Below are 24,693 nucleotides of genomic sequence, written 5' to 3'. Positions count from 1 at the left end.
ACACAGCCATCTCCCTCACCCCAGCTGTATAATATACACAGCCATCTCCCTCACCCCAGGTGTATATTATACATACAGCCATCCCCCTCACCTCAGGTGTATATTATACACAGCCATCCCCCTCACCTCAGGTGTATATTATACACAGCCATCCCCCTCACCCCAGGTGTATATTATACACAGCCATCCCCCTCACCCCAAGTGTATATTATACACAGCCATCCCCCTCACCCCAGGTGTATATTATACACAGACATCACCCTCACCCCAGGTGTATAATATACACAGCCATCCCCCTCACCCCAGCTGTATAATATACACAGCCATCTCCCTCACCCCAGCTGTATAATATACACAGCCATCTCCATCACCCCAGGTGTATATTATATATACATACAGCCATCCCCCTCACCCCAGATGTATATTATACACAGCCATCCCCCTCACCCCAGGTATATATTATACACAGCCATCCCCCTCACCCCAGGTGTATAATATACACTGCCATCCCCCTCACCCCAGGTGTATAATATACACAGCCATCCCCCTCACCCCAGGTGTATAATATACACAGCCATCCCCCTCACCCCAGGTGTATATTATACACACAGCCATCCCCCTCACCCCAGGTGTATAATATACACAGCCATCCCCCTCACCCCAGGTGTATATTATACACAGCCATCCCCCTCAACCCAGGTGTATATTATGCACACAGCCATCACCCTCACCCCAGGTGTATATTATGCACACAGCCATCCCCCTCACCCCAGGTGTATATTATACACACAGCCATCCCCCTCACCCCAGGTGTATATTATACACAGCCATCCCCTCACCCCAGGTGTATATTATACACAGCCATCCCCCTCACCCCAGGTGTATATTATACACACAGCCATCCCCCTCACCCCAGGTGTATATTATACATACAGCCATCCCCCTCACCCCAGGTGTATAATATACACTGCCATCCCCCTCACCCCAGGTGTATAATATACACAGCCATCCCCCTCACCCCAGGTGTATAATATACACAGCCATCCCCCTCACCCCAGGTGTATATTATACACACAGCCATCCCCCTCACCCCAGGTGTATAATATACACAGCCATCCCCCTCACCCCAGGTGTATATTATACACAGCCATCCCCCTCACCCCAGGTGTATATTATACACAGCCATCCCCCTCACCCCAAGTGTATATTATACACAGCCATCCCCCTCACCCCAGGTGTATATTATACACACAGCCATCCCCCTCACCCCAGGTGTATATTATACAGAGCCATCCCCCTCACCCCAGGTGTATATTATACACAGCCATCCCCCTCACCCCAGGTGTATATTATGCACACAGCCATCACCCTCACCCCAGGTGTATACTATACACACAGCCATCCCCCCTCACCCCAGGTGTATATTATACACACAGCCATCCCCCTCACCCCAGGTGTATATTATACAGAGCCATCCCCCTCACCCCAGGTGTATATTATACACAACCATCCCCCTCACCCCAGGTGTATATTATGCACACAGCCATCACCCTCACCCCAGGTGTATACTATACACACAGCCATCCCCCTCACCCCAGGTGTATATTATACACAGCCATCCCCTCACCCCAGGTGTATATTATACACAGCCATCCCCCTCACCCCAGGTGTATATTATACACAGCCATCCCCCTCACCCCAGGTTTATAATATACACAGCCATCCCCCTCACCCCAGGTGTATATTATACGCAGCCATCCCCCTCATCCCAGCTGTATAATATACACAGCCATCTCCCTCACCCCAGGTGTATATTATATATACATACAGCCATCCCCCTCACCCCAGGTGTATATTATACACAGCCATCCCCCTCACCTCAGGTATATATTATACACAGCCATCCCCCTCATCCCAGGTGTATATTATACACACAGCCATCCCCCTCACCCCAGGTGTATATTATACACACAGCCATCCCCCTCACCCCAGGTGTATATTATACACACAGCCATCCCCCTCACCCCAGGTGTATATTATACACAGCCATCCCCCTCACCCCAGGTGTATATTATACACAGCCATCCCCCTCACCCCAGGTGTATATTATGCACACAGCCATCCCCCTCACCCGAGGTGTATATTATACACACAGCCATCCCCCTCACCCCAGGTGTATATTATACACACAGCCATCCCCCTCACCCCAGGTGTATATTATACACAGCCATCCCCTCACCCCAGGTGTATATTATACACAGCCATCCCCCTCACCCCAGGTGTATATTATACACACAGCCATCCCCCTCACCCCAGGTGTATATTATACATACAGCCATCCCCCTCACCCCAGGTGTATAATATACACAGCCATCCCCCTCACCCCAGGTGTATATTATACACAGCCATCCCCCTCACCCCAGGTGTATATTATACACAGCCATCCCCCTCACCCCAGGTGTATATTATACACAGCCATCCCCCTCACCCCAGGTGTATATTATACACACAGCCATCCCCCTCACCCCAGGTGTATAATATACACAGCCATCCCCCTCACTCCAGGTGTATATTATACACAGCCATCCCCCTCACCCCAGGTGTATATTATACACAGCCATCTCCCTCACCCCAGGTGTATATTATACACAGCCATCCCCCTCACCCAAGGTGTATATTATACATACAGCCATCCCCCTCACCCCAGGTGTATATTATACACAGCCATCCCCCTCACCCCAGGTGTATATTATACACAGCCATCCCCCTCACCCCAGGTGTATATTATACACAGCCATCCCCCTCACCCCAGGTGTATATTATACACAGACATCCCCCTCACCCCAGGTGTATAATATACACAGCCATCCCCCTCACCCCCAGGTGCATATTATACATACAGCCATCCCCCTCACCCCAGGTGTATATTATACACAGCCATCCCCCTCACCCCAGGTGTATAATATACACAGCCATCCCCCTCACCCCAGGTGTATATTATACACAGCCATCCCCCTCACCCCAGGTGTATATTATACACAGCCATCCCCCTCACCCCAGGTGTATATTATAAATACAGCCATCCCCCTCACCCCAGGTGTATATTATATATACAGCCATTCCCCTCACCCCAGGTGTATATTAAACATACAGCCATCCCCCTCACCCCAGGTATATATTATACACAGCCATCCCCCTCACCCCAGGTGTATATTATATATACAGCCATCCCCCTCACCCCAGGTGTATATTAAACATACAGCCATCCCCCCTCACCCCCGGTGTATATTATACACAGCCATCCCCCTCACCTCAGGTGTATATTATACACAGCCATCCCCCTCATCCCAGGTGTATATTATACACAGCCATCCCCCTCACCCCCGGTGTATATTATACACAGCCATCCCCTTCACCCCAGGTGTATATTATACACAGCCGTCCCCCTCACCCCAGGTGTATATTATACACAGCCATCCCCCTCACCCCAGGTGTATATTATACATACAGCCATCCCCCTCACCTCAGGTGTATATTATACACAGCCATCCCCTTCTCCCCAGGTGTATATTATACACAGCCATCCCCCTCACCCCAGGTGTATATTATACACAGCCATCCCCCTCACCCCAGGTGTATATTATACATACAGCCATCCCCCTCACCTCAGGTGTATATTATACACAGCCATCCCCCTCACCCCAGGTGTATATTATACACAGCCATCCCCCTCACCCCAGGTGTATATTATACACAGCCATCCCCCTCACCCCAAGTGTATATTATACACAGCCATCCCCCTCACCCCAGCTGTATAATATACACAGCCATCTCCCTCACCCCAGGTGTATATTATATATACATACAGCCATCCCCCTCACCCCAGATGTATATTATACACAGCCATCCCCCTCACCCCAGGTGTATATTATACACAGTCATCCCCCTCACCCCAGGTATATATTATACACAGCCATCCCCCTCACCCCAGGTGTATATTATACACACAGCCATCCCCCTCACCCCAGGTGTATATTATACACAGCCATCCCCCTCACCCCAGGTGTATATTATGCACACAGCCATCCCCCTCACCCCAGGTGTATACTATACACACAGCCATCCCCCTCACCCCAGGTGTATATTATACACAGCCATCCCCTCACCCCAGGTGTATATTATACACAGCCATCCCCTCACCCCAGGTGTATATTATACACAGCCATCCCCCTCACCCCAGGTGTATATTATACACAGCCATCCCCCTCACCCCAGGTGTATATTATACACACAACCATCCCCCTCACCTCAGGTGTATATTATACATACAGCCATCCCCCTCACCCCAGGTGTATATTATACACAGCCATCCCCCTCACCCCAGGTGTATATTATACACAGCCATCCCCCTCACCCCAGGTGTATATTATACATACAGCCATCCCCCTCACCCCAGGTGTATTTTATACATACAGCCATCCCCCTCACCCCAGGTGTATATTATGCACAGCCATCCCCCTCACCCCAGGTGTATATTATACACAGCCATCCCCCCTCACCCCAGGTGTATATTCTACACAGCCATCCCCCTCACCCCAGGTGTATATTATACACACAGCCATCCCCCTCACCCCAGGTGTATATTATACACACAGCCATCCCCCTCACCCCAGGTGTATATTATACACAGCCATCCCCCTCACCCCAGGTGTATATTATCCACAGCAACCCCCCTCACCCCAGGTGTATATTATACACAGCCATCCCCCTCACCCCAGGTGTATATTATGCACAGCCACCCCCCTCACCCCAGGTGTATATTATACACAGCCATCTCCCTCACCCCAGGTGTATATTATACACACAGCCATCCCCCTCACCCCAGGTGTATATTATACACAGCCATCCCCCTCACTCCCAATGACACCTCATCAGTCACTGATCACTCCAAAATGAAGAAAACTACAAAACTGTCTCAGAGAGCCAATCAGAGCGCAGCCCTCGCCCAGCAGCCGTCACTCACACAGCACAGAGAGCCAATCAGAACGCAGCCCTCGCCCAGCAGCAATCACTCACACAGCACAGAGAGCCAATCAGAGCGCAGCCCACGCCCAGCAGCAATCACTCACACAGCACAGAGAACCAATCAGAGCGCAGCCCTCACCCAGCAGCAGTCACTCACACAGCACAGAGAGCCAATCAGAGCGCAGCCCTCGCCCAGCAGCAATCACTCACACAGCACAGAGAGCCAATCAGAGCGCAGCCCTCGCCTAGCAGCCGTCACTCACACAGCACAGAGAGCCAATCAGAGTGCAGCCCTCGCCCAGCAGCCGTCACTCACACAGCACAGAGAGCCAATCAGAGCGCAGCCCTCGCCCAGCAGCAATCACTCACACAGCACAGAGAGCCAATCAGAGCGCAGCCCTCGCCCAGCAGCAATCACTCACACAGCACAGAGAGCCAATCAGAGCGCAGCCCTCGCCTAGCAGCCGTCACTCACACAGCACAGAGAGCCAATCAGAGCGCAGCCCTCGCCCAGCAGCCGTCACTCACACAGCACAGAGAGCCAATCAGAGCGCAGCCCTCGCCCAGCAGCCGTCACTCACACAGCACAGAGAGCCAATCAGAGCGCAGCCCTCGCCCAGCAGCAATCACTCACACAGCACAGAGAGCCAATCAGAGCGCAGCCCACGCCCAGCAGCAATCACTCACACAGCACAGAGAACCAATCAGAGCGCAGCCCTCACCCAGCAGCAGTCACTCACACAGCAGAGAGCCAATCAGAGCGCAGCCCTCGCCCAGCAGCCGTCACTCACACAGCACAGAGAGCCAATCAGAGCGCAGCCCTCGCCCAGCAGCCGTCACTCACACAGCACAGAGAGCCAATCAGAGCGCAGCCCTCGCCCAGCAGCAATCACTCACACAGCACAGAGAGCCAATCAGAGCGCAGCCCACGCCCAGCAGCCGTCACTCGCACAGCACAGAGAGCCAATCAGAGCACAGCCCTCACCCAGCAGCAGTCACTCACACAGCAGAGATCCAATCAGAGCGCAGCCCTCGCCCAGCAGCCGTCACTCACACAGCACAGAGAGCCAATCAGAGCGCAGCCCTCGCCCAGCAGCCGTCACTCACACAGCACAGAGAGCCAATCAGAGCGCAACCCTCGCCCAGCAGCCGTCACTCACACAGCACAGAGAGCCAATCAGAGCGCAGCCCTCACCCAGCAGCAGTCACTCACACAGCAGAGAGAGCCAATCAGAGCGCAGCCCTCGCCCAGCAGCAGTCACTCACATCACACAGAGTGCCAATCAGAGCGCTGCCCTCGCCCAGCAGCAGTCACTCACACAGCACAGAGAGCCAATCAGACAGCAGCCCACGCCCAGCAGTAGTCACTCACACAGCACAGAGAACCAATCAGAGCGCAGCCCTCGCCCAGCAGTAGTCACTCACACAGCACAGAGAGCCAATCAGAGCGCAGCCCTCGCCCAGCAGCAATCACTCACACAGCACAGAGAGCCAATCAGAGCGCAGCCCACGCCCAGCAGCAATCACTCACACAGCACAGAGACACACTCTCACAGTCAGTGTAAGCTGTGTCCCTGCTCCTCACTGCCTGGCTGTAACACACTAGACTCACTTCAGTGGCCTCCCCACCAGTGCCTGCATTATGGACTCTGAAGCCGGACTCTATATGTACATATAGGCCTGTAATCCTGTACACAGCCCAATATTACTGTACACATTCCTGTATTCCCATACACATCCCTGTACACAGCCGTGTAATCCTGTACACAGGCAAATATTAATGTACACATCCCTGTATTCCTGTACACAGCCCTGTTTTCCTGTACACAGCCCCGTATGCCTGTACTCATCCCTGTACACAGCCCTATATTCCAGTACACAGCCCTGTATTCCTGTACTCATCCCTGTATTCCTGTGCATATCCCTATATTCCTGTACTCATCCCTGTATTCCTGTGCATATCCCTATATTCCTGTACTCAGCCCTGTATTCCTGTGCATATCCCTGTATTCCTGTACTCAGCTCTGTATTCCTGTGCATATCCCTGTACTCATCCCTGTATTTCTGTGGCCATGCTGTACCTGTCTTTAATTCCCTCTGTTACAGATTAGCGACTGTGGATATGAGAACAAGTCACTGCGTGACCAGGTCACTGGACTGAGGCTGCGGGTCACAGAGCTGGAGGTGCCGTATAAAAGTTACTATAAAGAGGTGGTGCTTAGGCAGCGGGTCTACGCGGGTGTCTGCTCCAGCTCTCAGGTCATAGGTGCAGACAGAATATGAGAGCGCCCAATGTAGGGATGGACATCGATGGTCGATGGTTACGCACTATCAATGTTTTTTTATGCGATGTTAGTGTTTTTACAATTCGATGGCGGCTTTTCGCCGTTTGCTGCCATCTGATTGTAGTCATTTGATGGTGTTCCGATACTGTCCTGACTGGTCATCACTTGCGACGTGAGGCCCTGCACCGCCTCCTATCCTCCAACTTAGTGACAGATTGTCTGGCTCCTCCCACTCCAGACGCACAGCGTGACTCCGGATTAATGCACAGGATGGTCAGTTACCATCACATCAGAACATTCGATGACGGGAGCCCATCCCACCATTTGATGAGGAGCTTCCGATGTCCATCCCTGACAGCCGCAGCAGAGGTCCCGCTGGCGTCTTCTCTCGTCTCTTTATATTGGTGTTGCTGTTATGTATAAATTAAATCTTTCGAAAATAAATTTCTATACAAAATGAAAAATAAAAAAATACAAGAAAAGGCCAATTTCCGTGAAATGATTTTTCTCCCTGTTGTAGATAAATCTGCAAAGGAAAACGCTGGAGCTGAAGGAGAAGGAGGAATCCTCACAGAAGGTGGGTGAGCGGCCCGGAGGGAGTGAGGTCGTTAGGGCCACACAAATCACTAAGGAAAAGTGAGAAAAGTGGGGGCAGTATAGGTAGGAGGAGCAGAAACAGCACACGGTCAGGGAAATGGGCGAATCGTGGGGTGGGGGTATTATCCCAAGGTGATGCGTTATGGGGGTCACACCGGTGTATGGAGGGGAGCACTGTGGAAGAGGACCAGCCTCTGGGTCTGACATGAACTTCTTCATCTATCTTAGAGAGACTCAGTCGTGGAAGAGATGACGCTGACAGTGAATGAATATTCGGATATTATAGAGGTACTGTATAATGACCAGAGGGGACAGGCTGTGTGTGTATAATGTATCTTACCCCATATCTCTTCCCCTAGGTCCTGAATAGTAGGATCCGAGCGTTGCAGGTGCAGCAGGAACAGACTCGCCAGGAGATCGCACTGTCAGTATCTATATGGGTTACGTCATATACAGTATCTATATGGGTTATGTCAAATACAATATCTATATGGGTTACGTCATATACAGTATCTATATGGGTTACGTCGTATACAGTATCTATATGGGTTAGGTCATATACAGTATCTATATGGGTTAGGTCATATACAGTATCTATATGGGTTACGTCGTATACAGTATCTATATGGGTTACGTCATATACAGTATCTATATGGGTTAGGTCATATACAGTATCTATATGGGTTACGTCATATACAGTATCTATATGGGTTAGGTCATATACAGTATCTATATGGGTTACGTCATATACAGGAACATGTTGGTACAGTAGTGACCGGTGCTGTCCAGGCTGTGTTAGTCTATGTACAGTACACCAAATAAGTCTGGAACGGTCTGGCTGTAATTACAGAAAGTCTTTGTCTGCCCTGTTCTACTCGATTCATACAGCAGCTGCCAATACTGTGCTAGAAACACTGGATCCATACTGTAATTGGTTCGGTCTATACTAATAATTATACAAATACTTGGGGCCAGATTCAATATAACGCAAGCTGCTGACATTTTCCTGGCTGTTACGGCTGATTCTGTTCACTCCTCACACCGGCTACAAGTTCAATCTGCCTTCTGTAGTAAATGGGCAGAAGTCATCAGAACAGGGCGAGAAGGGGAGCCAGTGTAGGGCATTGTAGGAGAAGGGGAGCCAGTGTAGGGCATTGTAGGAGAAGGGGAGCCAGTGTAGGGCATTGTAGGAGAAGGGGAGCCAGTGTAGGGCATTGTAGGAGAAGGGGAGCCAGTGTAGGGCATTGTAGGAGAGGGGAGGCAGTGTAGGGCATTGTAGGAGCAAGGGAGCCAGTGTAGGGCATTGTAGGAGCAGGGGAGCCAGTGTAGGGCGTTGTAGGAGCAGGGGAGCCAGTGTAGGAGAAGGGGAGCCAGTGTAGGGCATTGTAGGAGAAGGGGAGCCAGTGTAGGGCATTGTAGGAGAAGGGGAGCCAGTGTAGGGCATTGTAGGAGAAGGGGAGCCAGTGTAGGGCATTGTAGGAGAAGGGGAGCCAGTGTAGGGCATTGTAGGAGAAGGGGAGCCAGTGTAGGGCATTGTAGAAGGGGAGCCAGTGTAGGGCGTTGTAGGAGCAGGGGAGCCAGTGTAGGGCGTTGTAGGAGAGGGGGAGCCAGTCTAGGGCATTGTAGGAGAAGGGGAGCCAGTGTAGGAGAAGGGGAGCCAGTGTAGGGCTTGTAGGAGAAGGGGAGCCAGTGTAGGGCTTGTAGGAGAAGGGGAGCCAGTGTAGGGCTTGTAGGAGAAGGGGAGCCAGTGTAGGGCTTGTAGGAGAAGGGGAGCCAGTGTAGGGCATTGTAGGAGAAGGGGAGCCAGTGTAGGGCTTGTAGGAGAAGGGGAGCCAGTGTAGGGCATTGTAGGAGAAGGGGAGCCAGTGTAGGGCATTGTAGGAGAAGGGGAGCCAGTGTAGGGCATTGTAGGAGCAAGGGAGCCAGTGTAGGGCATTGTAGGAGCAGGGGAGCCAGTGTAGGGCGTTGTAGGAGCAGGGGAGCCAGTGTAGGGAGTTGCATGAGAGGGGGAGCCAGTCTAGGGCATTGTAGGAGAAGGGGAGCCAGTGTAGGAGAAGGGGAGCCAGTGTAGGGCTTGTAGGAGAAGGGGAGCCAGTGTAGGGCTTGTAGGAGAAGGGGAGACAGTGTAGGGCTTGTAGGAGAAGGGGAGACAGTGTAGGGCTTGTAGGAGAAGGGGAGTCAGTGTAGGGCTTGTAGGAGAAGGGGAGTTAGTGTAGGGCTTGTAGGAGAAGGGGAGTCAGTGTAGGGCTTGTAGGAGAAGGGGAGTCAGTGTAGGGCTTGTAGGAGAAGGGGAGCCAGTGTAGGGCATTGTAGGAGAAGGGGAGCCAGTGTAGGGCATTGTAGGAGCAAGGGAGCCAGTGTAGGGCATTGTAGGAGCAGGGGAGCCAGTGTAGGGCGTTGTAGGAGCAGGGGAGCCAGTGTAGGGAGTTGTATGAGAGGGGGAGCCAGTCTAGGGCATTGTAGGAGAAGGGGAGCCAGTGTAGGAGAAGGGGAGCCAGTGTAGGGCTTGTAGGAGAAGGGGAGCCAGTGTAGGGCTTGTAGGAGAAGGGGAGACAGTGTAGGGCTTGTAGGAGAAGGGGAGACAGTGTAGGGCTTGTAGGAGAAGGGGAGTCAGTGTAGGGCTTGTAGGAGAAGGGGAGTTAGTGTAGGGCTTGTAGGAGAAGGGGAGTCAGTGAAGGGCTTGTAGGAGAAGGGGAGTCAGTGTAGGGCTTGTAGGAGAAGGGGAGTCAGTGTAGGGCATGTAGGAGAAGGGGAGTCAGTGTAGGGCTTGTAGGAGAAGGGGAGGCAGATGTATTACGTTTGTAGAGGAAGATGAGCCGAGCAGCAGCACTGAGGACAGACTAGAGAGGAGAGAGGTGGGAGTCAGGGAGGCCAGATAGGGGGAGGTTACAGTAGTCCAATCTGGAGATGACCAGTCAGCAGATGAGGGTCTTTGTTGCCTCCAAGGTTAGAAAGCGTCTGATCCTGGAGATATATCTGAGATGGAGATGGCAGGACTGTGAGAGGCGCTGGATATGGGGTTTGCAGGAGAAGGAGGAGTCCAGGATAACCCCAAGACAGCGCACTTTAGGGCTATTAGAGATGGTGGTGCGGCCAATAGTGAAATTGTGGAAAGTGAGGTAATTTGGGACGGTGGAAGAATATTCAGCTCGGTCCTAGATATGTTCCTGTAACTCCAGAGACTTGGGGGTCATATTTATTAATAAATAATTAGCATTCCTTATCACCACATACTCGTTTTTTGGGGATAATTATGCTAAGGGACGATTTGAATTAGCTGCGAAAGTGTCATTTGGCTAAAGGCGGAATGAATTTACCTCATTCGCCTGTTTTGCGGCAATGTTTTCTCCATGCGGCCCCGCTTTTCGCCCTATTCAATTGTAAAACATGCGAAAGCTCGGATAGTCGAATGTTCTCTAAACTGAAACTAGCGAAAAGGACATATTTTTTTGGGGAAATTAGTCTGCACCCAATAAAAAGCTTCAGTGACCCTGGGAATCAATATAGAATACTAGTAATAGCCCTAATAAAGGTATTTAGTGAACTTAGGGCCTGATTCAGACCTGCTCGCGAGCGCTATGCGCTCGCAAGCGTGTCGATGTTGGCCCAGTGCGCATGCGCGAGACCCGGATAGCGACGGGCAAGCCGTCGCTCCGGGTCTCGCACCAAAGGGGGCGTGCTGTCGATGTTGAGTGACAGCACGTCCCCTTTGGTGGGCGGGCCGGGGACGTGGCTGCCCAGACGGAGGCGTTCCCATGGGAACGCCTACCGTCTAGGGCCGGCCCCACTGACATCACTAGTGATGTCAGTGGGAGTGCTTTTGGCTCTGTCAGAGCCAAAAGCACTCTTGGGCTTGCGGCAACGAGACCCTACCACAAGGGTCTCGTCGCAAGCCCGATGATCGCGATGGTCTTGACCATCGCGACCATCTTCCTGGCCGCTTGCTATAGCTGTGGGTGGTCACACACAGCTATGCGAGCGACCAGGAGGCCGCGCTAAAAAAAAAAAAAGGACGGCCCTGATTCAGGGGCCTTATTTTGTTATATTCATATTTGCATAAGTGTGGAAAAATTATATAAAGCAATGTTTTTTTTTCCTAAGAAATAAGTACCGTAGTTACATTTGGGGTACATGTAATGGGTGCTAGTATATTTTGGTTTCCTTAAAATGAAGATTTAAAAAATCTCCAAAATACTGCAGCCTCCTGCAATCCCAAAAACACCTGTCCCATCCATATAGCCCCCCAATATAACAGGCCCCCCACTTTTTTTTTCCATTTTCCAACACTTTTTTCATTTTCGCTTCAAAAATTACATGTCTTTTTTCGGGGTGAATTAAGTAAATTTTTTTTAAAAATGTCTGCCCTATTAGTTAATTGGGGGGGGTGTATCCAAAGGGTTCTGAACCAAGTCCCTACATCTGTACCCCAAAATATGGATTTCACACTTCTTTTCTCCTGCCTTTTGCTGGAGAAACTTTCTCGCCTGTTTTTGCCTATGGAGTTTAGCGTAGGTGATAACTCCGGGGAATTGAATACGGAGATACTTTGAAAACAGGCGAAAAGTGCAAATCGGAGAAAACTTTTCTCTGAATGGCACTTTTCGCGGCTAATTGAATTTGGCCCTTAGTCAGGGGCCAGGACATGGACTCAGATAAAAAGCCATGGTGGCAAAGAGTAAAAGCTATATACTGCTCTAATAACTCCAGAAAGACTCTGTACATCATGTTCTAATAGCTATACAGGGTGCAAGGTGTGTTGTGTACAGGAGCCCATGGGTCAGCGAGGGTCCCACGTGAAGCGAAGGTCTAGGGCAAGTTGGGCAACTAAATCTCAAGCAAAGCTTTTCCGTGATGACTTGTGCTAAGCTCCCGTCCCCATAGAGATCTCCGGGGGCAGCGATAACCTGGTGTGCACCGGAGGAGAAGTGTCTAAACGTCTTTTCAAGGGTGAAAATACCAGAGAAACCCCATAATCTATACTGTATTAGTAATACGTTTATATAAACCCTACACAACACTGAAGTAAATGTATAAGAGAAGCCATGTTGAATGACCCTGCGCTGTACCAGTATCATACGGTCTCTTGGCAGGAAATCAGTGGAGCAGACAATGGCGCTGTCACCTGACCCAGCAGCGGACGGCACGTTGATGTACGAGATGGTACAGGCTAATCTGGTGAGTCCGTGTCCCCTTCCTCTGTGTGATGGTGCCTCAGCGAGTAAGACCATGCTGCGCTGCGGGAAGGGGGGAGGGGGCTCAGGTATATGATGTGCAGAGAGATTAGATGTCAGAGGGGAGTTTCCAAACTCAAATATAAAGTGCAATGTAAGAATAAACATTGCGCTTGTGGGCTACATGCTAAAGCAGCCAGTATTTACCCTGCGTGCAAAAAGTATAAATGTATTTGCCCCCCTTGCATTGCAGTGTGCTTTGCCCAGGCACACATACAGGGGTCTATTTACTAAGCCTTGGATGGAGATAAGGTACCAGCCAACCAGCTCCTAACTGCCATGTCACAGGCTGTGTTTGAAAAATGACAGTTAGGAGCAGATTGGCTGGTACCCTATCTCCTTCCAAGGCTTAGTACATAGGCCCCCGTTGTTACAGAACCAGGCCCTGAGACCCTATGTCAGCAGTAGGAGATGACGGTCACTGTATGACTATACAGCAGGGATGGTGACATTACACGGCCTGCTCTGCTCTCCTGGAGAACTCTCCCATCTACACCTCACTATACGCTACATTACACAGAACCCAGCCCTGGCCACTGCGTCACACAGAGCCCAGCCCCCGTCACTGCGTCACACAGAGCCCAGCCCCCGTCACTGCGTCACACAGAGCCCAGCCCCCGTCACTGCGTCACACAGAGCCCAGCCCCCGTCACTGCGTCACACAGAGCCCAGCCCCATCACCACGTCACACAGAACCTAGCCCCGGCCGCTGCGTCACACAGAACCCAGCCCCCGTCACCGCCTCACACAGAACCCAGCCCCAGGCACTGCGTCACACAGAACCCAGCCCCAGGCACTGCGTCACACAGAGCCCAGCCCCCGTCACCGCGGCACACAGAGCCCAGCCCCCGTCACCGCGGCACACAGAGCCCAGCCCCCGTCACTGCGGCACACAGAGCCCAGCCCCCGTCACTGTGGCACACAGAGCCCAGCCCCCATCACCGCCTCACACAGAACCCAGCCCCCATCACCGCCTCACACAGAACCCTGCCCCCATCACCGCCTCACACAGAACCCAGCCCCCGTCACCGCCTCACACAGAGCCCAGCCCCCGTCACTGCGTCACACAGAGCCCAGCCCCCGTCACTGCGTCACACAGAGCCCTGCCCCCGTCACTGCGTCACACAGAGCCCAGCCTCATCACTGCGTCACACAGAACCCAGCCCCGACCGCTGCGTCACACAGAACCCAGCCCCCGTCACCGCCTCACACAGAACCCAGCCCCAGGCACTGCGTCACACAGAGCCCAGCCCCCGTCACCGCGTCACACAGAGCCCAGCCCCCGTCACCGCGGCACACAGAGCCCAGCCCCCGTCACCGCGGCACACAGAGCCCAGCCCCCGTCACCGCGGCACACAGAGCCCAGCCCCCGTCACTGCGGCACACAGAGCCCAGCCCCCATCACCGCCTCACACAGAACCCAGCCCCCATCACCGCCTCACACAGAACCCTGCCCCCATCACGCCTCACACAGAACCCAGCCCCCGTCACCGCCTCACACAGAGCCCAGCCCCGGGCACTGCGTCACACAGAGCCCAGCCCCCGTCACCGCGTCACACTGAGCCCAGCCCCCGTCACCGCGTCACACTGAGCCCAGCCCCCGTCACTGCCTCACACAGAACCCAGCGCCGGGCACTGCTTCACACAGAACCCAGCCCCGGGCACTGCGTCACACAGAGCCCAGCCCCCGTCACCGCGTCACACAGAGCCCAGCCCCCGTCACCGCGTCACACAGAGCCCAGCCCCGGTCACCGCGTCACACAGAGCCCAGCCCCGGTCACCGCGTCACACAGAGCCCAGCCCCGGTCACACAGAACCCAGCCCCAGTCACTGTGGGCCTGATGCAGAGCCGGACGCTATTTGCGGACGCTCGTTCAGAAAAAGGGGCTGGCTATTTAAATTAAACGCTCGCTCTTTGCGGTCTGTTGACGCCTCTATGTCTGAACGAGCGAACGAAACATGCGCTCACTATTTTGGAAAAAACGCCCCCTGGCCGCTCGCATCATACGTCATCTCCGCTATTTATTTGATTAATCGAGTGCATCGAAAAGCGTATGAACTGCTCGCTATTCTTGTGGTTGGATTTTCCTACCGCAATCATGCGAGCAGTTCAGGCTAAAAGACAACCAAGTGACGTGCTCGATGACGCTGCTTTGTTAATTATGCACACCCTTAAAACGCCCATTTTGACCGTTTGGCACGCCTGCGTTCGGATCTCCACTCCCCGTTTTCAAGCACCTTCCCCTGTTACCACCCACATACGCCTCATCCTGTCACTCAAATTAGCAGGCATTTGCTATTTTGCGAGCACACGATTTTCGACCGCAATGACTGGTTCGCGCATGCGTACTAAAACCCATACGCATGCGCAGATGTGCGAACATCGCTCGGAGCGAACGAGCGGCCGCTTACGAGCGGCTCTGAATCAGGCCCTGTGTTACACAGAACCCAGTCCTGGTCACTGTGTTACACTCTCTGACACCACCACTAGGAGCTCAACTCCTGTCACAGGTCTTTTGTTTAGTACTATTTACTATATACCACAAAGACAGGTTCCCATCCTCTCCCCAGATATACAGAACGTCCTCCTCATACACTGACTTCATGTGCGCCAAACAGCCCTCTCTGTGCATCGGGTCCCCTACGTCTCAACCTCACCAAGAGTCTTTCTGCTCATAATCTGCGTCTTATCTGCATAAATAAAGCAACTGGAAGTGACAAAACTACTGCACTAGTGTGTGACATTAGTAAGTAGGTGTGTGACATTAGTATGTAGGTGTGTGACATTAGTACGTAGGTGTGTGATATTAGTACGTAGGTGTGTGACATTAGTACGTAGGTGTGTGACATTAGTACGTAGGTGTGTGACATTAGTATGTAGGTGTGTGACATTAGTACGTAGGTGTGTGACATTAGTAAGTGTGTGACATTAGTACGTAGGTGTGTGACATTAGTATATAGGTGTGTGACATTAGTAAGTGTGTGACATTAGTACGTAGGTGTGTGACATTAGTATGTAGGTGTGTGATATTAGTAGGTGTGTGACATTAGTACGTGTGTGACATTAGTACGTAGGTGTGTGACATTAGTATGTAGGTGTGTGACATTAGTACGTAGGTGTGTGACATTAGTATGTAGGTGTGTGACATTAGTACGTAGGTGTGTGACATTAGTAAGTGTGTGACATTAGTAAGTGTGTGACATTAGTACGTAGGTGTGTGACATTAGTATATAGGTGTGTGACATTAGTAAGTGTGTGACATTAGTACGTAGGTGTGTGACATTAGTATGTAGGTGTGTGATATTAGTAGGTGTGTGACATTAGTACGTGTGTGACATTAGTACGTAGGTGTGTGACATTAGTACGTGTGTTACATTAGTACGTAGGTGTGTGACATTAGTATGTAGGTGTGTGACATTAGTACGTAGGTGTGTGACATTAGTAAGTGTGTGACATTAGTAAGTGTGTGACATTAGTACGTAGGTGTGTGACATTAGTACGTAGGTGTGTGACATTAGTATGTAGGTGTGTGATATTAGTAGGTGTGTGACATTAGTACGTGTGTGACATTAGTACGTAGGTGTGTGACATTAGTATGTAGGTGTGTGACATTAGTACGTAGGTGTGTGACATTAGTACGTAGGTGTGTGACATTAGTAGGTGTGTGACATTAGTATGTAGGTGTGTGACATTAGTACGTAGGTGTGTGACATTAGTAAGTGTGTGACATTAGTACGTAGGTGTGTGTGACATTAGTACGTAGGTGTGTGACATTAGTACGTAGGTGTGTGTGACATTAGTACGTAGGTGTGTGACATTAGTACGTAGGTGTGACAGTAGTATGTAGGTGTGTGACATTAGTACGTAGGTGTGTGACATTAGTACGTAGGTGTGTGATATTAGTACGTAGGTGTGTGATATTAGTAAGTAGGTGTGTGATATTAGTACGTAGGTGTGACATTAGTATGTAGGTGTGTGACATTAGTACGTAGGTGTGTGACATTAGTAAGTGTGTGACATTAGTACGTAGGTGTGTGACATTAGTATATAGGTGTGTGACATTAGTAAGTGTGTGACATTAGTACGTAGGTGTGTGACATTAGTATGTAGGTGTGTGATATTAGTACGTGTGTGACATTAGTACGTGTGTGACATTAGTACATAGGTGTGTGACATTAGTAGGTGTGTGACATTAGTAGGTGTGTGACATTAGTACGTAGGTGTGTGACATTAGTACGTAGGTGTGTGACATTAGTATGTAGGTGTGTGACATTAGTACGTAGGTGTGTGACATTAGTGTGTGACATTAGTAAGTGTGTGACATTAGTACGTAGGTGTGTGACATTAGTATATAGGTGTGTGACATTAGTAAGTGTGTGACATTAGTACGTAGGTGTGTGACATTAGTATGTAGGTGTGTGATATTAGTATGTAGGTGTGTGACATTAGTACGTGTGTGACATTAGTACGTAGCTGTGTGACATTAGTACGTGTGTTACATTAGTACGTAGGTGTGTGACATTAGTAAGTGTGTGACATTAGTACGTAGGTGTGTGACATTAGTATATAGGTGTGTGACATTAGTAAGTGTGTGACATTAGTACGTAGGTGTGTGACATTAGTATGTAGGTGTGTGATATTAGTATGTAGGTGTGTGACATTAGTACGTGTGTGACATTAGTACGTAGGTGTGTGACATTAGTACGTGTGTTACATTAGTACGTAGGTGTGTGACATTAGTATGTAGGTGTGTGACATTAGTACGTAGGTGTGTGACATTAGTACGTAGGTGTGTGACATTAGTACGTGTGTGACATTAGTACGTAGGTGTGTGACATTAGTAGGTGTGTGACATTAGTATGTAGGTGTGTGACATTAGTACGTAGGTGTGTGACATTAGTAAGTGTGTGACATTAGTACGTAGGTGTGTGTGACATTAGTACGTAGGTGTGTGACATTAGTAAGTGTGTGACATTAGTACGTAGGTGTGTGTGACATTAGTACGTAGGTGTGTGACATTAGTACGTAGGTGTGACAGTAGTACGTAGGTGTGTGACATTAGTACGTAGGTGTGTGACATTAGTATATAGGTGTGTGACATTAGTACGTGTGTGACATTAGTACGTAGGTGTGTGACATTAGTACATAGGGGTGTGACATTAGTACGTGTGTTACATTAGTACGTAGGTGTGTGACATTAGTAAGTGTGTGACATTAGTACGTAGGTGTGTGACATTAGTATATAGGTGTGTGACATTAGTAAGTGTGTGACATTAGTACGTAGGAGTGTGACATTAGTATGTAGGTGTGTGATATTAGTAGGTGTGTGACATTAGTACGTGTGGGACATTAGTACGTAGGTGTGTGACATTAGTATGTAGGTGTGTGATATTAGTAGGTGTGTGACATTAGTACGTAGGTGTGTGACATTAGTAAGTGTGTGACATTAGTACGTAGGTGTGTGACATTAGTATGTAGGTGTGTGATATTAGTAGGTGTGTGACATTAGTAAGTGTGTGACATTAGTACGTAGGTGTGTGATATTAGTACGTAGGTGTGTGATATTAGTAAGTAGGTGTGTGACATTAGTACGTGTGTGACATTAGTACGTAGGTGTGTGATATTAGTAAGTAGGTGTGTGATATTAGTAAATAGGTGTGTGACATTAGTACGTAGGTGCAACATTAGTACGTAGATGTGACAGTAGTACGTAGGTGTGTGTGACATTAGTACGTAGGTGTGACAGTAGTACGTAGGTGTGTGTGATATTAGTACGTAGGTGTGACAGTACTACGTAGGTGTGTGACATTAGTATGTAGGTGTGTGACATTAGTACGTAGGTGTGTGACATTAGTAAGTGTGTGACATTAGTAAGTGTGTGACATTAGTACGTAGGTGTGTGACATTAGTATATAGGTGTGTGACATTAGTACGTGTGTGACATTAGTACGTAGGTGTGTGACATTAGTACATAGGGGTGTGACATTAGTACGTGTGTTACATTAGTACGTAGGTGTGTGACATTAGTAAGTGTGTGACATTAGTACGTAGGTGTGACAGTAGTACGTAGGTGTGTGACATTAGTATGTAGGTGTGTGACATTAGTACGTAGGTGTGTGACATTAGTAAGTGTGTGACATTAGTAAGTGTGTGACATTAGTACGTAGGTGTGTGACATTAGTATGTATGTGACATAAGTAGGTGTTTGACAGTAGTATGTGTGTGACATAAGTATGTATAGTGTGTGACATTAGGTGTGTGACATTAGTACGTAGGTGTGTGACATTAGTAGGTGTGTGTGACATTAGTAGGTGTGTGTGACATTAATAGGTGTGTGTGTGTGACAGTAGTACATAGGTGTGTGACAGTAGTACATAGGTGTGTGACATTAGTATGTAGGTGTGTGACATTAGTACGTAGGTGTGTGACATTAGTAGGTATGTGTGTGTGTGTGACATTAGTACATAGGTGTGTGACATTAGTATGTAGGTATGTGACATTAGTACGTAGGTGTGACACTAGTAGGTATGTGTGTGACATTAGTATGTAGGTGTGTGACATTAGTATGTACAGTAGGTGTGTGACAGTATATGTGTGACATTAGTACGTAGGTGTGTGACATTAGTACGTAGGTGTGTGACAGTAGTATGTAGGTGTGTGACTAGTACGTAGGTGTGTGACAGTATGTATGTGACATAAGTAGGTGAGTGAAATTAGTACGTAGGTGCGTGATAGTAGCTGTGTGTGTGACATTAGTAGGTATGTGTGTGACATTAGTAGGTAGGTGTGTGACATTAGTATATGTGTGACATTAGTCCGTAGCTGCGTGTGACATTAGTAGGGATGTATGTGTGTGACATTAGTACGTAGGTGTGTGACATTAGTACATAGGTGTGTGACATTAGTACATAGGTGTGTGACATTAGTACATAGGTGTGTGACATTAGTAGGTGTGTGACATTAGTAGGTAGGTGACATTAGTAGGTAGGTGTGTGACATTAGTAGGTAGGTGTGTGACATTAGTACGTAGGTGTGTGACATTAGTATATGTGTGACAGTAGTACGTAGGTGTGTGACATTAGTAGGTGTGACATTAGTAGGTGTGTTACATTAGTATGTAGGTGTGTGACATTAGTACGTGGGTGTGTGATATTAGTAAGTAGGTGTGACATTAGTAGGTGTGTGATATTAGTAAGTAGGTGTGTGATATTAATAAGTAGGTGTGTGATATTAGTAAGTAGGTGTGTGATATTAGTAAGTAGGTGTGTGATATTAATAAGTAGGTGTGTGACATTAGTACGTAGGTGTGTGACATTAGTATGTATGTGACATAAGTAGGTGAGTGAAATTAGTACGTAGGTGCGTGATAGTAGCTATGTGTGTGACAGTAGTAGGTAGGTGTGTGACATTAGTATATGTGTGACATTAGTCCGTAGGTGTGTGTGACATTAGTACGTAGGTGTGTGTGACATTAGTAGGTGTGTGACATTAGTAGGTGTGTGACATTAGTACGTGTGTGACATTAGTACGTAGGTGTGTGACATTAGTACGTAGGTGTGTGACATTAGTAGGTGTGCGACATTAGTAGGGATGTATGCGTGTGACATTAGTACATAGGTGTGTGTGACATTAGTAGGTGTGTGACATTAGTAGGTGTGTGACATTAGTACGTGTGTGACATTAGTACGTAGGTGTGTGACATTAGTAGGTGTGTGACATTAGTAGGTGTGTGACATTAGTAGGTGTGTGACATTAGTATGTAGGTGTGACATTAGTACGTAGGTGTGTGATATTAGTAGGTGTGTGACATTAGTATGTAGGTGTGACATTAGTACGTAGGTGTGTGACATTAGAATGTAGGTGTGTGACATTAGTATATGTGTGACAGTAGTACGTAGGTGTGTGACATTAGTATGTATGTGACATAAGTAGGTGAGTGAAATTAGTACGTAGGTGCGTGATAGTAGCTATGTGTGTGACATTAGTAGGTAGGTGTGTGACATTAGTAGGTAGGTGTGTGACATTAGTATATGTGTGACATTAGTCCGTAGCTGCGTGTGACATTAGTAGGGATGTATGCGTGTGACATTAGTACATAGGTGTGTGTGACATTAGTAGGTGTGTGACATTAGTAGGTGTGTGACATTAGTACGTAGGTGTGTGACATTAGTACGTAGGTGTGTGACATTAGTACGTGTGTGACATTAGTACGTAGGTGTGTGACATTAGTACGTAGGTGTGTGTGACATTAGGTAGGTGTGTGACATTAGTACGTAGGTGTGTGACATTAGTAGGTGTGTGACATTAGTACGTAGGTGTGTGACATTAGTACGTAGGTGTGTGACATTAGTACGTAGGTGTGTGATATTAGTACGTAGGTGTGACAGTAGTATGTAGGTATGTGTGACATTAGTATGTAGGTGTGTGACAGTAGTACGTAGGTGTGACAGTAGTACGTAGGTGTGTGACAGTAGTATGTATGTGACATAAGTAGGTGAGTGAAATTAGTACGTAGGTGCGTGATAGTAGCTGTGTGTGTGACATTAGTAGGTATGTGTGTGACATTAGTAGGTATGTGTGTGACATTAGTAGGTAGGTGTGTGACATTAGTATATGTGTGACATTAGTCCGTAGCTGCGTGTGACATTAGTAGGGATGTATGTGTGTGACATTAGTACGTAGGTGTGTGACATTAGTACATAGGTGTGTGACATTAGTACATAGGTGTGTGACATTAGTAGGTGTGTGACATTAGTAGGTAGGTGACATTAGTAGGTAGGTGTGTGACATTAGTAGGTAGGTGTGTGACATTAGTACGTAGGTGTGTGACATTAGTATATGTGTGACAGTAGTACGTAGGTGTGTGACATTAGTAGGTGTGTTACATTAGTATGTAGGTGTGTGACATTAGTACGTAGGTGTGTGACATTAGTACGTAGGTGTGTGACTAGTATGTAGGTGTGTGACATTAGTATGTATGTGACATAAGTAGGTGAGTGAAATTAGTACGTAGGTGCGTGATAGTAGCTATGTGTGTGACATTAGTAGGTAGGTGTGTGACATTAGTAGGTAGGTGTGTGACATTAGTATATGTGTGACATTAGTCCGTAGCTGCGTGTGACATTAGTAGGGATGTATGCGTGTGACATTAGTACATAGGTGTGTGTGACATTAGTAGGTGTGTGACATTAGTAGGTGTGTGACATTAGTAAGTAGGTGTTTGACATTAGTACGTGTGTGACATTAGTACGTAGGTGTGTGACATTAGTACGTAGGTGTGTGTGACATTAGTAGGTGTGTGACATTAGTAGGTGTGTGACATTAGTACGTAGGTGTGACATTAGTATGTAGGTGTGACAGTATATGTGTGACATTAGTATGTAGGTGTGACAGTATATGTGTGACATTAGTACGTAGGTGTGACATTAGTATGTAGGTGTGACAGTATATGTGTGACATTAGTATGTAGGTGTGACAGTATATGTGTGACATTAGTATGTAGGTGTGACAGTATATGTGTGACATTAGTACGTAGGTGTGACATTAGTACGTGTGTGACATTAGTACGTAGGTGTGTGATATTAGTAAGTAGGTGTGTGATATTAGTAAGTAGGTGTATGACATTAGTACGTGTGTGACATTAGTAGGTAGGTGTATGACATTAGTATGTAGGTGTGTGACATTAGTAGGTGTGTGACATTAGTACGTAGGTGTGACAGTAGTACGTAGGTGTGTGACAGTAGTACGTAGGTGTGTGTGACATTAGTACATACGTGTGACAGTAGTATGTAGGTGTATGACATTAGTACGTAGGTGTGTGACAGTAGTATGTAGGTGTATGACATTAGTATGTAGGTGTGTGACATTAGTATGTAGGTGTGTGACATTAGTACGTAGGTGTGTGACAGTAGTATGTAGGTGTGTGACTAGTACGTAGGTGTGACAGTATGTATGTGACATAAGTAGGTGAGTGAAATTAGTACGTAGGTGCGTGATAGTAGCTGTGTGTGTGACATTAGTAGGTATGTGTGTGACATTAGTAGGTATGTGTGTGACATTAGTATATGTGTGACATTAGTCCGTAGCTGCGTGTGACATTAGTACGTAGGTGTGTGACATTAGTACATAGGTGTGTGACATTAGTACATAGGTGTGTGACATTAGTAGGTGTGTGACATTAGTAGGTAGGTGACATTAGTAGGTAGGTGTGTGACATTAGTAGGTAGGTGTGTGACATTAGTACGTAGGTGTGTGACATTAGTATATGTGTGACAGTAGTACGTAGGTGTGTGACATTAGTAGGTGTGTTACATTAGTATGTAGGTGTGTGACATTAGTACGTGGGTGTGTGATATTAGTAAGTAGGTGTGACATTAGTAGGTGTGTGATATTAGTAAGTAGGTGTGTGATATTAATAAGTAGGTGTGTGATATTAGTAAGTAGGTGTGTGATATTAGTAAGTAGGTGTGACATTAGTACGTAGGTGTGTGACATTAGTATGTATGTGACATAAGTAGGTGAGTGAAATTAGTACGTAGGTGCGTGATAGTAGCTATGTGTGTGACAGTAGTAGGTAGGTGTGTGACATTAGTATATGTGTGACATTAGTCCGTAGCTGCGTGCGACATTAGTAGGTGTGTGACATTAGTAGGTGTGTGACATTAGTACGTAGGTGTGTGACATTAGTACGTGTGTGACATTAGTACGTAGGTGTGTGTGACATTAGTAGGTGTGTGACATTAGTAGGTGTGTGACATTAGTACGTAGGTGTGTGACATTAGTAGGTGTGTGACATTAGTACGTAGGTGTGTGACATTAGTACGTAGGTGTGTGATATTAGTACGTAGGTGTGACAGTAGTATGTAGGTATGTGTGACATTAGTATGTAGGTGTGTGACAGTAGTACGTAGGTGTGACAGTAGTACGTAGGTGTGTGACAGTAGTATGTATGTGACATAAGTAGGTGAGTGAAATTAGTACGTAGGTGCGTGATAGTAGCTGTGTGTGTGACATTAGTAGGTATGTGTGTGACATTAGTAGGTATGTGTGTGACATTAGTAGGTAGGTGTGTGACATTAGTATATGTGTGACATTAGTCCGTAGCTGCGTGTGACATTAGTAGGGATGTATGTGTGTGACATTAGAACGTAGGTGTGTGACATTAGTACATAGGTGTGTGACAATAGTAGGTAGGTGACATTAGTAGGTAGGTGTGTGACATTAGTAGGTAGGTGTGTGACATTAGTACGTAGGTGTGTGACATTAGTATATGTGTGACAGTAGTACGTAGGTGTGTGACATTAGTAGGTGTGTTACATTAGTATGTAGGTGTGTGACATTAGTACGTGGGTGTGTGATATTAGTAAGTAGGTGTGTGACAGTAGTAGGTAGGTGTGTGACATTAGTATATGTGTGACATTAGTCCGTAGCTGCGTGCGACATTAGTAGGGATGTATGCGTGTGACATTAGTACATAGGTGTGTGTGACATTAGTAGGTGTGTGACATTAGTAGGTGTGTGACATTAGTACGTGGTGTGTGTGACATTAGTAGGT

The 24,693-nt window shown here is 48.1% G+C and overlaps 1 protein-coding gene across 1 annotated transcript in view; it reads left to right on the top strand.

The window, feature by feature from the left end:
* Positions 1 to 24,693, top strand: part of LOC148431349 (uncharacterized) — a 64,726-nt gene that overhangs the window by 20,873 nt on the left and 19,160 nt on the right. The window contains exons 4-8 of the mRNA XM_088466076.1: positions 7,132 to 7,209; positions 7,831 to 7,887; positions 8,136 to 8,195; positions 8,267 to 8,331; positions 12,977 to 13,082. Of these exons, the coding sequence (XP_088322202.1) occupies positions 7,132 to 7,209; positions 7,831 to 7,887; positions 8,136 to 8,195; positions 8,267 to 8,331; positions 12,977 to 13,082 (366 nt within the window). The remainder of the gene's footprint in view (positions 1 to 7,131; positions 7,210 to 7,830; positions 7,888 to 8,135; positions 8,196 to 8,266; positions 8,332 to 12,976; positions 13,083 to 24,693) is intronic.

This window comes from Taudactylus pleione, unplaced genomic scaffold (genome assembly GCF_031769625.1).
Source record: "Taudactylus pleione unplaced genomic scaffold, aTauple2 ptg002403l, whole genome shotgun sequence".
NCBI lineage: Eukaryota > Metazoa > Chordata > Amphibia > Anura > Myobatrachidae > Taudactylus > Taudactylus pleione.
Note: the sequence above shows the minus strand (reverse complement) of the source record. Positions and strands in the feature narration are given on the sequence as shown.